Below are 15,022 nucleotides of genomic sequence, written 5' to 3'. Positions count from 1 at the left end.
GTGCCTCCCCTCCCCCACCCCATGCCCCTTGGCTCCAGCTTTCTCAACACAGGCCAGTCACTCGAGCTTCGTTGTCATCTGTTGCTTGGTTCATGCACTTGGAAAATATCAGTCTGGAAATTCCAGATCAGGGTTTTAGACCTGCATCAGAATCACCTGGATTTCATGTTAAAAACAGAAATTTCTGGATCCCACCCTTCCCAGAACCCAAGGCTCTACATTCTTAGAACTTTCTCATAAGGATTCTAGAGGACACCGAAGTGTGAGGGCCATTCACACCTTCCTGGGGTGGTAAACTCCTTTATATCCTTGCGGATCTTCAAAGGGAGGGTGCATCTTACATGGAAAATGCCCTGTTAATACTTCCTGCCTTCACTCCAGCTTTCTCAGGCAGGAATCAGATGTGTATAAACTCACATTCTCAACAGTCCCTTGTCAAAGGTGGAATTTGCAGCTGACCACAGGAACTAGGTGGGTTCTGAGCGGAAACTGTGCATTCAGCTCAGGGTCAATTTGCTGACTAATGTCTGAGTTGCTTGGGGAATGGAGATTACCCTGAGCCAAGAGCATAGAAGGTCACAGGTTCCTGTCCCTCGGCACTCTGAGTGTGGGGAAGGAGGAATAGGGATGTTCACCCCAATCTAAACAAGACTGCATGCCCAGGAGCAGCATCCTTAAAGCCCTGGTTACAATTAGTCTGGCCCCAAGGGCCTCGTCTCTGTGCCATGGCCTTGGGGCAGGGTTGGGTATGGCAGAAAAAGATATATTGGAACTTGAACAGCAAAAACACTTTTATGAGATGCTGCCTCTCTGCCCTTTCTAGAGATTATCTCTCTTAATCCCTGCAGCAAACCCTGGAGGTAGATACCATCATGGTTCACATGAACACAGATGGCGAAACTAAGGCTCAAAGTGGTCAAGAAACTTTCCAAGGTCGCTCACCTAGCAAGACCCCAGAAAGACTCAACCCAGTGCCCTCACACTTAGCCACATCACCACCGTTCACCTTCCATCGCCCCTCCCTTGGTTTTGCTGAAATGGGGACATGGGTCCCCCACCCATGCCCAACGTCCTGAGGGACACTGGCGGCAACTGTGTCAGATAGATCTCAAGAGACTTTAAGTGTTCTGGATTGAACTGCAGGTCACCTATAACAAAACATTCATAGTGCAGCTAATCTGGAGACCTCAATCACCAGATGTGCCTCCAGATGCAGCAAAACCAGTTTCAGCCCTCTGACCCCTTGCACCTCTTGAGAACCTTGCCCTCTGACATCCAGCCTCCCACTGACACAGGCAGGGAGGGGCTGGAAGAATGTGGCCAGTGAGCATCACTGAGACCCAAGAGCAGTTGTTTCATCTTTTGCCTCTTGCATTTCCCTCCTCCTGCATTTGCACGGAGACTAGTAGCCACTGTCATGGGAGGCAAATGGTTGAGGCTTCCAGGAGGAGCACCGAGGACACGCTCGGGCAGGAAGCAGGTCCTGGGATGAGGCAGGGGCTCCTGATCTGCCCATGAGGTGGCAAAGCTAATTGGAATGTTTATCGTCCTTGACCAAATGGCCTTTTCTCAACCCTTTGTACATGGGGAGCTCGCTGCCTTCACGGCAGCCGGAGCCCCCAGCTTATCTGGCAGAAGTCTCGAGTGGACGCAAAGACTTCAGGAAGAAAAAGGAGATAGTGAAGACTGATCTGGCTACACCTCTCCAGCTTGGTTTGGAAAGGGGTAAATCATCCTGCATCTTTTGGTAACTGTGAGAAGAAAGGGAACATTTGTTTTACTTCCTGTTTGGTCTCATTGACTTCTTCATTCCCCAAATAAAGTTATCTCAAAGCCCAAGCACTTAAAACCTGAGTATTTTCATCTCATATGACCTAAGGGCTCACCCCAACCAAGGAAGACATCCAGTAAAGCTCAAAGTGGCATCTCTCCGCCTGGTGGGACATCAAACCCACACAGGGAGGCACTTCTCCTTCCAGCTACGATGGAGAAGACAGATGAAGGCTAGGAAGCAATGGTGTCCAGACACCAGATGAAAAGCAACGGGGGTCTGTGATCCTGGACGGAGGGGGAATGAGAGAAGGGAGCCCTACAATCGTCCCCACCTAGAGGCAGTTTCCAGGCTGCAAGCACAAAGGGGAAGCTCGAGAGAGCCTCATGTCTCACTGAGCAGAGAGGCAGAGATCAGGACTCAGAGAAGCTGAGACAGCCGGAATTTGGGGCTAAATACTGAAGAGGAGTGAACTACAAGGAAAAAAGAGTTCTAGCAACCAGCAATGGGTCTCTCCGGTCTTTGGCTGAAAACTGATTTTCACATACTTAAGAGAAAACTGCATAAAACCAGAAAAAGAACTACCAGAAAGTAGTAGGTCAGACACATCTGGGACCTTACCCAGACCTGGAAACAGTTCATGTTCCCACTGGCCCTGGTGAAAAGATCTCGCACACGTGGGGCATTAAGTAGAGTCCTCGCAAGGGTCATGCCTCTACTACAGTGAGGCTGAATTAGCCCTAGACCAGGGCTTCTTAGCCTCCACACGGTGAACATTTCAGGCTAGATGAGTCTTTGTTAGGGGCGGCAGAAGACTGCCCTGAACACAGTAGTATATTTAGCAGCATCCCTGGCCTCTCCTCAGTAGGTACCAGTAGCATCTTCCCCAAGCCGTCACAACCAAAATGTCTCCAGACTTTACCAAATACCACCTGGGGCTGAAATCATCATCTATTGAGGACCAATACCCTAGACTTTTGAGGCTGAAAAGTCAGCCTCAAAAGGATCAGACCGTTTTCAGTAACTTCCCCTCATGTCAGAACAAAGCTCAGTGCTCTTTAACTGAATACAACAAAATCACACACATCTGCTCTGGGTCACAGTGGCCTTGGCTGGGCTGTAGGCATACGTTGGTTTTAAAAGTTCACCATAAGGAAACAACCCAAATGTCCACTGACAGAGGAACAGATTTTTTAAATGTAGTATATACATGCAATGGAATATTATTCAGGCTTAAAAATGAAGAAAATCCTACCATTTTTGACAATAAGGATGAAACAGGAGGACATTACATTCAGCGGAATAAGCCTATCATAAAAGGACAAACATTGCATGATTCCACCTATATGGGGTAGCTAAGCTAGTCAAAATCACAGAAGCAAAAAATAGAACGGTGGTTGCCAGGTGCTGGGGAAGGAGAAATGGGGAGTGCTGCTCAGCGGATGTAAAGCTTCAGTTATGTACGATTAACAAGTCCAAGCTCCGCCATCCAACACAACACCATGGGATTACACACTTTAAAGTATGTTAAGAGAACAGATCTCATGTTAAGTGTTCTTACCAACAAAAAACAAACAAAAAAGTAACATGCACAGAACACAGGAAATGTTTAGAGGTGATGGATATGTGTAGAACCTTGATTGTGGTGATTGTATCATGGGTGTGTGCATATGTCCAAACTCATCGAAATGTATACATTAAATGTGTGCAATTTTTGCATATCAGAAAAATAAAAAATAACAGTTTGCCATTATTCTTACAGTCAGCCAGAATTGAGCATCACTGCCAAATCCAAAAAAAAAAAAAAAGAATGCGTAGGAAGGAAAGATAGAAATGATAGAAGTTTGGGAAAATCTTAAAAAGCACGGCCACAAGGCGATTATCACATACAGAAACTTTCTTTGGCTCATCTAATGATTAAATGTATCTGAAACTATCACCTAAGAGAAGACGGCTGGATGAGACTTGACTTGCATGCCCCAGCCTGTGCCTACCATCCGAAAGTTCTCAACAATCAGTTAGGAGATGCTGGCTCATATCCACACTCTGAGAGATGTAGGCACAGCTCTGAATTCCACGTGGTTTCCCTCCCTAAGGTGGAAACCATCCCTGCTCAGCTTTAGGACTCTGGGGATGTGGCCATGCTTGCAGTGTGGACAGCGGCCAGAACTCAAACCAAGTCCCATTACTTGATTCTGGCTATTTTTATGTCTGAAGTTTATCAGATACCTACGTGGGGAAAGAAAGGCCCTTCACACACGGTGTTTTTAATAGTTTGGGGTAGTTTAGAGTCAGCAGGAATCAAGGCTTTGCAAACAAGGATCTCCAGCACCCTCGCCACCATCTGCCTCCCATCCTACTGATATTTCAGACAACAGGTCTGCTGTCCTGTTAAAGGTCTGCCATTCCTTCCTATTAAAAGGCAATTTAAGTAAGGGAATGAAGGTGGCTGGACCATCCCTGGAACAGAGTTAGGGACGCTTATGTCAAGATGAGAAGCAGCACCTCCAAGCGGTAACACAGCCCAGGACTAAGGCCACAGTTTTAGAGAAATGCCAGTTTTAGACATTAAACAACGCAAGTGGATTTGTAGGTCCTCATGGGAGGGACTTGAAATCCGTAAGGTTTTCACGAGAAACAAAATTTCCAAAACTCACTTTCACTGGAGAACCAGCTAGTTTCTTTAACTTAGTACTTTTGTGCACTGAGAGTTCCCTTTAGTGACCTTGTTCATTTCTTACCCCATCAGGTACTTTATGGTTACAGCCCAGGCAGGTTGACCCATGGTCTTGGAGCTAGTGAGAGAAAAGGAATCACCAGGGCCAAGTCTAACGGGGCCCCCGAGGCTGTTAGTTGGGCTCTATCATCAGCTCAGCTTGGAAATTGAGCAGGGGAGTTGACTTCTTCCTGGAATTCCTAATCTAAATGGTGCTGACATGCCCCAGTGGGAATAACAGGAACAGCTCAATGGATATGGAATATTTTAAATTCTGAAATGTTTGCTTCTAAAAGAGCGGAGCTCAGAAGTAAGAAGGACAGGAGGCACAGATCAATGTTGGTTTTCAAAGTTGGCCTGCCCTTGAGCAAAGTGGGCCCTGCCTAGACCACTTCCCAAATCACAGACACCGTGAGGACTGTCCAGCTGAGGGCCTGATTGCCCTGGGAGGCTCTCAGACTCATTTTAACATAAGAATTAAGACTCCAGTTAGAATTAAGACTACTATCAAGCAGCAGGGACCCAACTTCCCCTTGTTGATTGTAACTGGTAATCGGGGGACAGGGCCACACACAAAAATAGCGGCAGCTGTGACTATTAGCTCACTTAAAGCTTTTGACAATCTCCTGCAAAGATGCACTTTTCCACAATGCCACCTTCAGCGTTGCTATAGGAATAAATGAAGTTTTATTCATTAAAAAAAGGGGGGGGAAACACAAGAGCTGCTCTTTGTCATTTAAAATTTAAATTGGAGCCACAAGCACTTCTGTAAAATGCAAGATGGTATAATTCAACAAGTTTTTCTCTCTCAGGAGGATCGAAAACTAACCTGAATGGAAATTATACAATGATAAAATTCTGTCCCCATCCGATTAATTACTTGTGAATAATAATATCTCTGGTTTCTTTCAATTATATTCTAATTGCACACCTTTTGCTCTGGTTGATTGGGCAATGAACTAATGAACAATTATTACTGAATTTAATTAACACCATTATTCCTGTGGCCTTTACATCTCTGTTGTGAACATGGAAACTCACAATTCCAGGGCTGGAACTGGAAGAAGCCAGCCTTGAACCCTGCAGAACAGGTTCTTACATTGTCCTGGAATAAGGAAGCCCAGGGTGGGGAACAAAAGATCTGCAGTCTTTGCCAACATTCATGGGAAGCTCCTAACAACAGCATCAACATTCAGAAAGGTTACCATTTCAAAAACATTAGTAATTTACATGTTACATTTTCCAAAAGCAATAGGTAAGTGAGCTATATATAGGAGTCAATTACAATGACATTCATAATTTATTCCATGTACAATAAAGATCTGATCCGATTGCATGCATGTTTACTCTCTGAAAGAGAACTGCTTGTGGCTAAAACTAGTTGCAGAATACAAATATGTCTGAGTGATGTGTTTATCTCACTTTGACATTCTAAACTCCAAAGTTCTCCTCTTTTCTCCCCCGACAAAGTAGCTTCTGTTTAAAAATCAGAACTCACTTGCAATAAAGAAAAGGCCATTCTTACAGGCCTAGCTTATTTTAATTCGATCAAGGCAAGTCATAGATAATTTTTCTACATAACAGGTCAGGAAACAAATGGGAATTTGTTTTTTAAAGACAGATCGTTACAAACTTACAGAGCTAGGAAATTGAACTGGCGGAAACATGCTGCCGTTTCTACTGGGGATTCCAAATGTGGATACAAATTAACTGGGTAGTCACTATTAAATGTTTGCAACTGCAGATGTGTGTCACGTGTAAATGACATTCATCCGATAGGCTTCCCCCCTTCCCATATTTCAAAAACGGAGAGAAGAGATGAAAACGTCCTTTCCAAATTTGTTGGGGGAACACTACAAACAGATGATTAATTTATTAGACCAGATAAAACACCTGAATGGTCTGTCTGATGAGGAGTACCTGTTTCTCCGAATTAGGTTGTGTGCCCACTGTTTCCCACCCGGGGTTCGGCCATACCTCGTATCGGCTAGCTGTCTGCTCAGCTGTCTTCAGGCCTTGACACATATGGATGATGCAACCTTTGGCTCTTCTCTGGGAGGGGAACCAGTTACTCTTCACGAAATCCATGACCATCACATGGTTTTTCAACTCGGTGCTAAATGTTTTTATCTGGAAAGTCCGGTGCACAGCCGTTTTCGTGTGGCGGGAAGTGTGCCCCTCCGGACGAGTTTTTGTAGGAATGCCGGAGTGCCGCATGATCCTCGGAATCTTGTGACTTCAGCTAGTGAGCCTGGCAGACACAATTTTCTTTGTTTAATCCAGGTACTGAGTGCAGCAGGAGGGACTTGGGAAGGGCCCTGGCTAGGACCTCGCCTGGTGGTTTCCAAGTCCAGAGCTGGTTTTCCCAGATCCCAGTGGCCAGGCGGGCAGGATGTGTATGTGGAAACCTCAGGGATGACCTTTACGTGCCTTAAAAATACTCTGTCTGGCAGCTGTTCATCCGTCCCCAGCGCTTCTACCTGTGTTCTCAGGTCACTCGAAGTCGTCTCTGATTTCAAAGACACATTTCTCTTTCCCGCTGTATTCAAGTTCTCCGTGCAGGGTTTGCCAGTGACAGCGAGGGTCAATACGTTCTCAGTGTCAGACCCCTCAAATTCAGATGAATTATTTACTGGGCTGTACAAAGGAGCCGGGGGTGATCACTGCCTGTGGGTTTTAGAATTCCTGCTTTTTCTTGCCAGGACTGAAAGGAGCAAGTGCAGACTCCCGCCGACACAAAGAGTGACCTCAGCCCTGGAGAAGATAAGAAACACATTCAAGTGAAGAAGAGAGCCCGGCAGAAAAGGCATGCTGGCTGCAAGCAGGCATGGAAAGCAGGGCTCTGTTGGGAAGCGCTGTGTCCGGGGGGTGGGGGTGGGGGGGACGCACTAGCTTAGTGACGGCTCTGGTCTCAAGCCAACCATGCCAAGTCCCGTCACCACCCTGAGCCTCCGTCTCCCGTGAGGAAAATTGGAATAATCGTACCTGCCACTCACAAGGACGTCGGGAGGACCAGGTGAGCGACATAGTGAGGAAAGAGCCGTGTGTCACACGGTCACATAGGCATCATTTCCAAAGTATGGTTGCATGTTTTCTGCCCAAGTTACTTTGCAAAGTTCTCCCAATGCTTATAACGTAGTGGAGATGTACACGATGCTGAGACCCACTGGCTTGCGAATCATTTGGAAACGCAGGTGCATGATGTGCTCCTATTCATTTCATTTCACATTTTGGTACCATTTCTGTTAACCCAGTAATTTAGAGGGTGAAAATTACAAGCCTTGGATCAATGGTTGGGCCAGGAGAAAGCTGATGACAAGCACGGTGGCCGTGTTCTGCGTCCTCACACAGCACTCTCCTCTGCGGATGACTCCCTCTTGGCTTTTGGCACAGATGCCCCTTGAACAATCCTCCCACCCCACTCGAAAGCTGTGGGAGGGAGGCTAAATGAGGAACTCTAATGTGAAACAGAACCATGGTCCCTGGCCTAGAACCGCACCCCCTCCTGCTGTAGACAGCAGCTAGGACTTAGACTGGGAATGTTGAATTCCACCTTTTGAGGCAATGGGAATGTTGAAGCTGAGAACGAAAACAAAGGAGAGGGAAAGACTTCAGAGATAATTTAGGCCAATATTCTCATTTGAGTGTTCAGACATGAGACCCATAGTCATTCCCTGTGATCCACACAGTGACGTGGGGCTTGCTGTTCCTTAAGCAGAACACTGTCTGTTCTCCCTGTGGTTCTCCCAGGATGTCAAGGACATTGTCAAGACCCAACTGATGGCAGCATGGTTCCCACAGGAAGGGCAACACACCAAGATTCAAGCCTGAGAGCCATGCTGGACACTCCCCAGTGAGTTACACCATGGAGCACCATCTTCAATTTGGAAGCTCCATGATAAAGACCGCAGGGAAGAAATTTGAGCAATAAAGAAATAAAATTAAACAAGGACAGCAAGGGAAGAAGAGTAACCACTTGGCTCTTTGGGGGCTGTAAAGGACATTCCCTATGTCCAGACGGACACCATTTGAACCAGCTCCTGCTGATGCCTGTCTCCACCCAGCAGTTCCTTCAAGGTAGGTAGGTAGGTAGGTAGGTAGGTAGGTAGGATGGAAGGGAGGGAGGGAGGGAGGAAGGGAGGGTCTTTCCTATCAGCACAGCACACCAAAGGATGGTGGGAAATGCAGGGCCCATGGAACTGCCCATCCCACTGCACTGAGACCAGCAGTGAAAGGTTCGCTGATTGTTGGCTGACCACTGGTGACAGCCACATGCCATGGGCAGCATCAGCCGCAGTGGCTGTGCAGACTCCAAAGATCACCGAGGCTGTAGGTGGCTCTTCTCTCTCTCAAGGCCACAGGCAGGATCTGGGCTCCAACCAGCCCTTGCAGCCACAAGAGAAAGTGGTAGTGTGACCTTGCATAGGTTTCCATAATTCTTGGACCTTAGCCCTGGAAGGAAACGTCAGGACTGTCAGATCCAATCCCGCATCACAAGAAGCAGGATGCAGAGGCCCAGGGGGAAGGAAAGAGCGCAGCTGGGGGACAGGCCCCCAAACTAGCATGTGATTACAGACAAGCCCCTTCCCGTCAGCCTTCAGTTCCTTTGCCACCAAGCCCCTGGCTGCTCCGTGTCGGGCCTGTTGATCCAGGCTGTATGTGGACGGAGCAGACAGCAGCTCCCTGCCCAGGGCAGGCCTCCCCAGGAAAGGCAGCAGATCCTTTGCAGATGGAAGCCTCCTCCTGACTGGGCCGCTGAGGAGGGCTCGAGGGCAGGCTCACACCCCCTGTCCAACCTTGCAACCAGCGCTCCTCATTCTCAGCGGGGCCATCCCACCCCCATAGTCCAGTCGCTGCACCGCCCAAGCTCAGCCTCCAAGTCAGAAGTCCCTGCTCCCTCGGGCACTCACAGCGCTGGCCCTGCAGTCTCGGGTAAACTGCAAACCACCCTCTGCCTCAGTGTCCCCATCTGTTTAAGAGGATGACAACAGGACCTTGTTTCATCTTCTGTGAAGATGGAAGGAGCTGGAACACGTAAAGGGCTTGGGACAGCCCAGCGCTGGACATGTGCTCAACAAACACCAGCTGCAGTCACCCCGAAAGGGCAAGCACTCTTATAGCAGTCAACTCCCACACACGTTCTTTTGTAAGGCAGGAACACTGTGCAGGGGAAACAGGAACTGAGCTGGACACCTGAGACCTGAATGCTAGGACTCCCTCCACCATGCAGTGGGGCCCAGAATGGGGGTGGGGGCCTGCCTTGACGCACTCGGGTGCAGCATGGAGATAGCACCCCCAGAGCGGACCGGTGTGAGCACTGTGCTAGGTAGTCAGAGTATGTGAAACAGTTATAAAGTGTATCTTTTTAAAAACTATTCAAATGCAAGTTTTTAATGTCCGATACAAACAAAACAAAACAAAACAAAAACCCAGTGGAAGGAGGAAGAACTAGCATGAATCCACATTGAGCTAATTCTCACCCAAAGACAGAAAGCCAGTCACATCTACCATCACAAGAGAATGACTTCGGACACTGTGATGCCATCTCCTGAGCCCGTATTACCCAAGGACACGGAATGCTGTTCTGTGAATTCTGCCCCCAACCTCCACCCCATGGGAGCTGGCCTGTCTTATAAGAACACCTTATCTCTGACCTCAGTTGGCTCACTCTGAGATGTGCACCCAGCCGGAACAGGGCCAGAGTCCATCCTGGAGAACCTCGGGCCCTGGGACTGAGCAAGAGTGGTGGTGGAGAGCACAAGATGGCGCACGCGGGGCACCGTTGGTGGAGGGGGCAGCTGTCACAGAGACTGGCATTGGGAGCATCCTGATGGCTCTGAAGCCCTGGTTCCTGCCTATGGGTTCAATAAGAGACTCTAGTATCTTTCTACTACTTTCTCCTGTAGGCTTAAGCTGTTTGAATTGAGTTTCTGTCACTTGCAACCAAGAGAGTTTGGACTAAGTCCTTGAAAATTAAGTTGTGTATTAAACAAACACATATAAAATACTTGTATGCACCAGGCGTTGCCAGACACACAGATGAAACTCACACCGTTCTTGCGAGGAGTTCGCTGCTCAGCCGTGGGACGGACAGTTGGACAAGCAGCTCCTCACAGCCCAGTGAGTGCTTTCCATGAGGGAGGTTTGCACCAAGCGGATGCCGACCTCGAGAAACCATCATGCAGGAAAAGATAGTGCATGGAGTCTTGAAGGATAAGGGGTGTGCTGCCGGGCCCCTGCGGCTGGACAAAAGTCACCTGCAGGGTGTCACTTTTCACTCTGTTCACACATTTCATTACAAAGCACAGGGCCAGAAAGGGGGAAGCACTAACCGAAACCATATTTACTGCAAATAATCATCACTCCACAGAAAACAAGTTTCTGAATCCTTTGCTGTTTGTTTCTTAAACCAAATAGCTGAGTCAACTATAAAAGTTAGATCTCTGACCTTATTAATGTCCTGCAGAAATTCTATTTAATTTCCCTAAATTGGTCCCTAGGGTGGCTGACTAAAACTGTAACATTGTTAGCAATTGCTATCCAATGACACCAAATCAACATAAACAAGGTTTGAATGTGTTTAGTGTTGAAATATATGTGAAATTAATCTCTTATTTCTCCCTGGCCCCTGACACAACACGCAGGGCTGCATAGGATGCATAGGATGCGCAGTGAAGTATTTAAATAATGAATTATTCAAAAAGAAAAGGAACTGCAGGTACCTGATGCCAGAAATCCATGCCTGTGAATTCTTAATCTGTTCTCCAATGGGATTAGCATTTACGACTATGAAAGATGTCCTAATTATGCAGAGTTTCAGAGTTGATTTTCTGCAGGGCCTGCGCAGATCTAAAAAGCATTAGGCAACAATAAAACCGGATGACTATGAATTTCTGAATTCATAATTTGGTTTTCCTTTCAGGGGAAATGACATTTTTATTTATGAGTGCTTCACTCATCAGGTGGAAGCTGAGGTTTTCTCTCTCTTCTCAAAGGCACCATGCTCGCTGCAAGCGCATCTAAGCCAGCAGCCTCTCAAAACAGATGTGCGGAATTCACAAGACTGTCGCACATAGGTCTGATGCAATGTAGGTCTCCTCCTCTCTTCCTCCCCCCCACCCGACCCCTGCTGGGATTCTAGGACAAAACAGAAGGCTGAGAACGGCTGATTATGGGATCTTATACCTTTTAACCCAGTTAGGAAGGGAATGCCAGTTTGCTCGATGAACGTTACTGCCTTGCAAGTCACTCAGCTGTGCTGGGCTATCACCCTGGTTATAGTGATGCAAAAGGTGTAATCATTTCCATAATCAGTTACAGGTGCTCGATAAATATTTGTTCGGCGGCTGAATGAAATGAAAAGGTATCAGCTGTCTTTTCTCATAGGCATGCCTTTTCCTTGTCTTTCAATGGAAAATTTCTTTTTCTACTTCTTTAGACAATGTTGGGAACTATGATAATTTGATATGTCTGTGGCTTTCCAAGAGAAAGTAGCAAAAACCAGGCAGAAAACTGGAGCTAGTGACACAGACAATGTTGCCAATTCACCCACACGGACTCCTGTTCCTCCCCCTTCAGCAAGCGATCAATAATCATTCACTCAGCACCCACTGGGTGTTCAGCTCTGCCACAACTACTCCGATTACACATTCAAAGCCACTTCTAAAACCAAAGCTACCCACCTGTAGGGAGAAATCCTATATTCCTCCTCCAAGATCACTGAAAGGAGTGTGTTATTTGAAGACAATGAATGGGATTTTCATATTTTCCCTCCAATGTGTGAACAGATTTTTGAATAAAGAAAATCAATGACTTTGGTAGAAACTGTGCTTGATTTTAAAGCCATGTTTTGGTAAGCAAGAATGGGGGCGAAGATTAGGTTGAAATTTTAAAGAAACATCAAACTCAACTTGCCATTTACACCCCGGGTCAATTTTACCCAAAAGGAAACCCCGGAGTGTTGGCTCCCTGCCACTGCCCTCCCACGAACAAGGGATGCCAGGCGGGGATGGGGACAGCAAGCGGTGGGGTCTACTATGACCTGAGCATAGACGCTCCACTTCCTCCACGTGCACTTCTCACAAATGCATTCGTTGTCACTCCTGGCCATGTTTCCTTCCTTGTATGAATTAATTTTTCAATGAAAGTGTTGAACAAATTCTTGAAATGCAGCATTTATCAGTAAAATGCATAAGCCCCATGGGAAAATGCAGAACGAGGGCCCACCAACGGTGCAGCCTCCACCGATCTCCCAGATCTGCCCAGCTCAGATCCCTCCCTGTCACTGGGGCAGCAGGAAGATGGTGGCTGGGGTGGCAACCAGACTCTCACCCTCAGTGCAGAGTGGCCGGCCACCTGTGGGGATGAGGCCCAGATCCTCAGGCTTCAGTTGGCCTTCATCAAAAGAGAATGGCCTTCTACCTGCACATCCACCTGTCAGTCTGGCTCATATCCTGTGCTATGTGGTCCTGTCTCAGGCCGAGGAGGGGCTTTCTTTGACAGAAACCACTTACTTGGTACCAAGCGGGTTCCCTCCTTACCGCATATGGCCAGTTGGGTCATCCTCAAACACCAACAGCCAGTGTGGGCAGATTACTTATTTCCCAAACATTATAAAAACTGGTTCTATTTCAGTGATCGTTTGTGCATGTACGTGGACATGTCGACACACACACACGAAAATGTGTAATATTCCATGTGTTTTCTAAAAGTAAAAGGCCCAGCACAATTTCCCTTAAGTCATTTCATATACATACACACACACTTATCAGTACGTATACATATACATATATATGAAATTATATACATATATATGAAATGAAAAATTAATTCATACAAGGAAGGAAACATGGCCAGGAGTGACAACGAATGCATTTGTGAGAAGCGCACGTGGAGAAAGTGGAGCGTCTATGCTCAGGTCATAGTAGATATAAGAATTTTCTAGCCACCTCACCTGTCCATCAATGCATATGAAGTCAGCAAACTTTGGCCTATGAGCCCAGTGTGGCCCAGAGTTAGCAGGTCCACCTGGCCAGTGGGGGTTGGGGACTGGCAGATCCCAGGGGACAGGAATGAGGTGCACTTCACGAAGCTTGGTCAGCAGGGCCCATGATGGAGTGTGCGTTGCCGGGGCTGGTCGGCCTCCCAGCGATCCTGTACCGGCCTTTCTAGCTTCCCAGTGCATTCACCCTGCGGCCTCTCTCTCTCTCCAGCTTCTGGGGTGCACCTTCCAGGTCAGCTGCCGCTGCAAGGGGTTTCCCAGACTCTGCTCTCAGGAGAACCCAGGCTGAGCCCAATTCCAACTCACCAATGGCACCCCATCACCACACCCGGGATAGCTCAGGGACCTCCATCGAGTGACCAGTCCCTCCCTTGACTTTGAACTCTAGGGCCCCAGACACCTCGGTGGTGCACATTCTGCGCTCACTGGGGTAAATGTCAGAATCTCCATTAGGTCCTTCTAAACATCCAGCTCAGTGCCTTGCTCGTAACCAAATCCCAATAAATGTTTGTTACATGCAAAAGCATAATACCATATGAGCCACATACAGGAATAAGGGATAAATCCTGTGTATAAGGATAGTGCCAAGGGCCACGGATTCTCATCACAGGACACTGAGCAGCTGGTGTGACTCAGAAGTCCAGGAATGCTTTCCATGGCCCCACCTGAGAGTCTGTGTCATTCTGGAGGCACCCCAATGAAGGACTGTCAAACACTCAGGCAGATCACCAAAAGGCTGCATGCCACCCTCTAGGTTTTCCTCTGATTCCAACCTTACACACAAGGGTGTGTAAGCCTGACAAAATATCACAAGGTGTTATTTTTAAACAGATGTCAAAGGAGTATATGGCCATCTTCTGTTGTTCAAAAACAGGTGAAGGGAAAGGGTAAATATAGAGCGAGTGGCATTTGCCCTAGTGGTCATCACTGTTGGGCATCACTGGGCACCACTGATGGGCATCAGTACTGGGCACTACTGTTGAGTATCACTATCTGAGCATCACTGTTGGGCATCACCATTTGGGCATCGGTATTGGGCATTACTGTTGAGTATCATTAGCTGGGCATCACTATCTGGGCATCACTGTTTGGAGATCCACTTCTCGGCACCAGCAAAAAAAAAAAAAAAAAAAAAAAAAATGGACCCCCTAATGTTAAGCTCCTCTCTCCCACCATTTCTCCAAAGCTTGCAAGCATGGCTACCTCGAGCCTTTTCTAGGCCCATCCCTACTATAAGGTGGGGCACAGTGTTTGCTGAATGGATAACTGCTCTCCCGTTGTAAGAGTCTCCTTACCGGGAACTATTAACAGGTTTGGATATAATGCAGCAAAGTGCTACCTCTTTAGAACAGAGTCCATTTCTATGCTGCATTTGAAGTGATCTCAGACCCTGCTAGGAAACCTACAAGGACCCCTGAGTCATCTCCTCAATGGTGCTCCCTCTTGATCACCTGGTAGATCAACCTCCCCCAGCCACCACCAGCGACTGTCTGAGAGGCCTCCAAAGAGGCCTCCATGTGCCCAGGAGCACAAA

The 15,022-nt window shown here is 47.4% G+C and overlaps 1 protein-coding gene across 2 annotated transcripts in view; it reads right to left on the bottom strand.

The window, feature by feature from the left end:
* CUNH10orf90 (chromosome unknown C10orf90 homolog) overlaps nucleotides 1-6,704 on the bottom strand; it is a 229,561-nt gene extending 222,857 nt beyond the window's left edge. For both annotated transcript variants that reach the window (XM_028119882.1, XM_028119883.1), the window contains exon 1: nucleotides 6,465-6,704. In XM_028119882.1, the coding sequence (XP_027975683.1) occupies nucleotides 6,465-6,704 (240 nt within the window). The remainder of the gene's footprint in view (nucleotides 1-6,464) is intronic.
* Between the last annotated feature and the right edge of the window lie 8,318 nt (nucleotides 6,705-15,022).

This window comes from Eumetopias jubatus, unplaced genomic scaffold (assembly GCF_037043125.1).
Source record: "Eumetopias jubatus isolate StellerSeaLion01/CBP00866 unplaced genomic scaffold, mEumJub1_p1.0 scaffold_17, whole genome shotgun sequence".
In the NCBI taxonomy this organism is placed as follows: Eukaryota; Metazoa; Chordata; class Mammalia; order Carnivora; family Otariidae; genus Eumetopias; species Eumetopias jubatus.
Note: the sequence above shows the minus strand (reverse complement) of the source record. Positions and strands in the feature narration are given on the sequence as shown.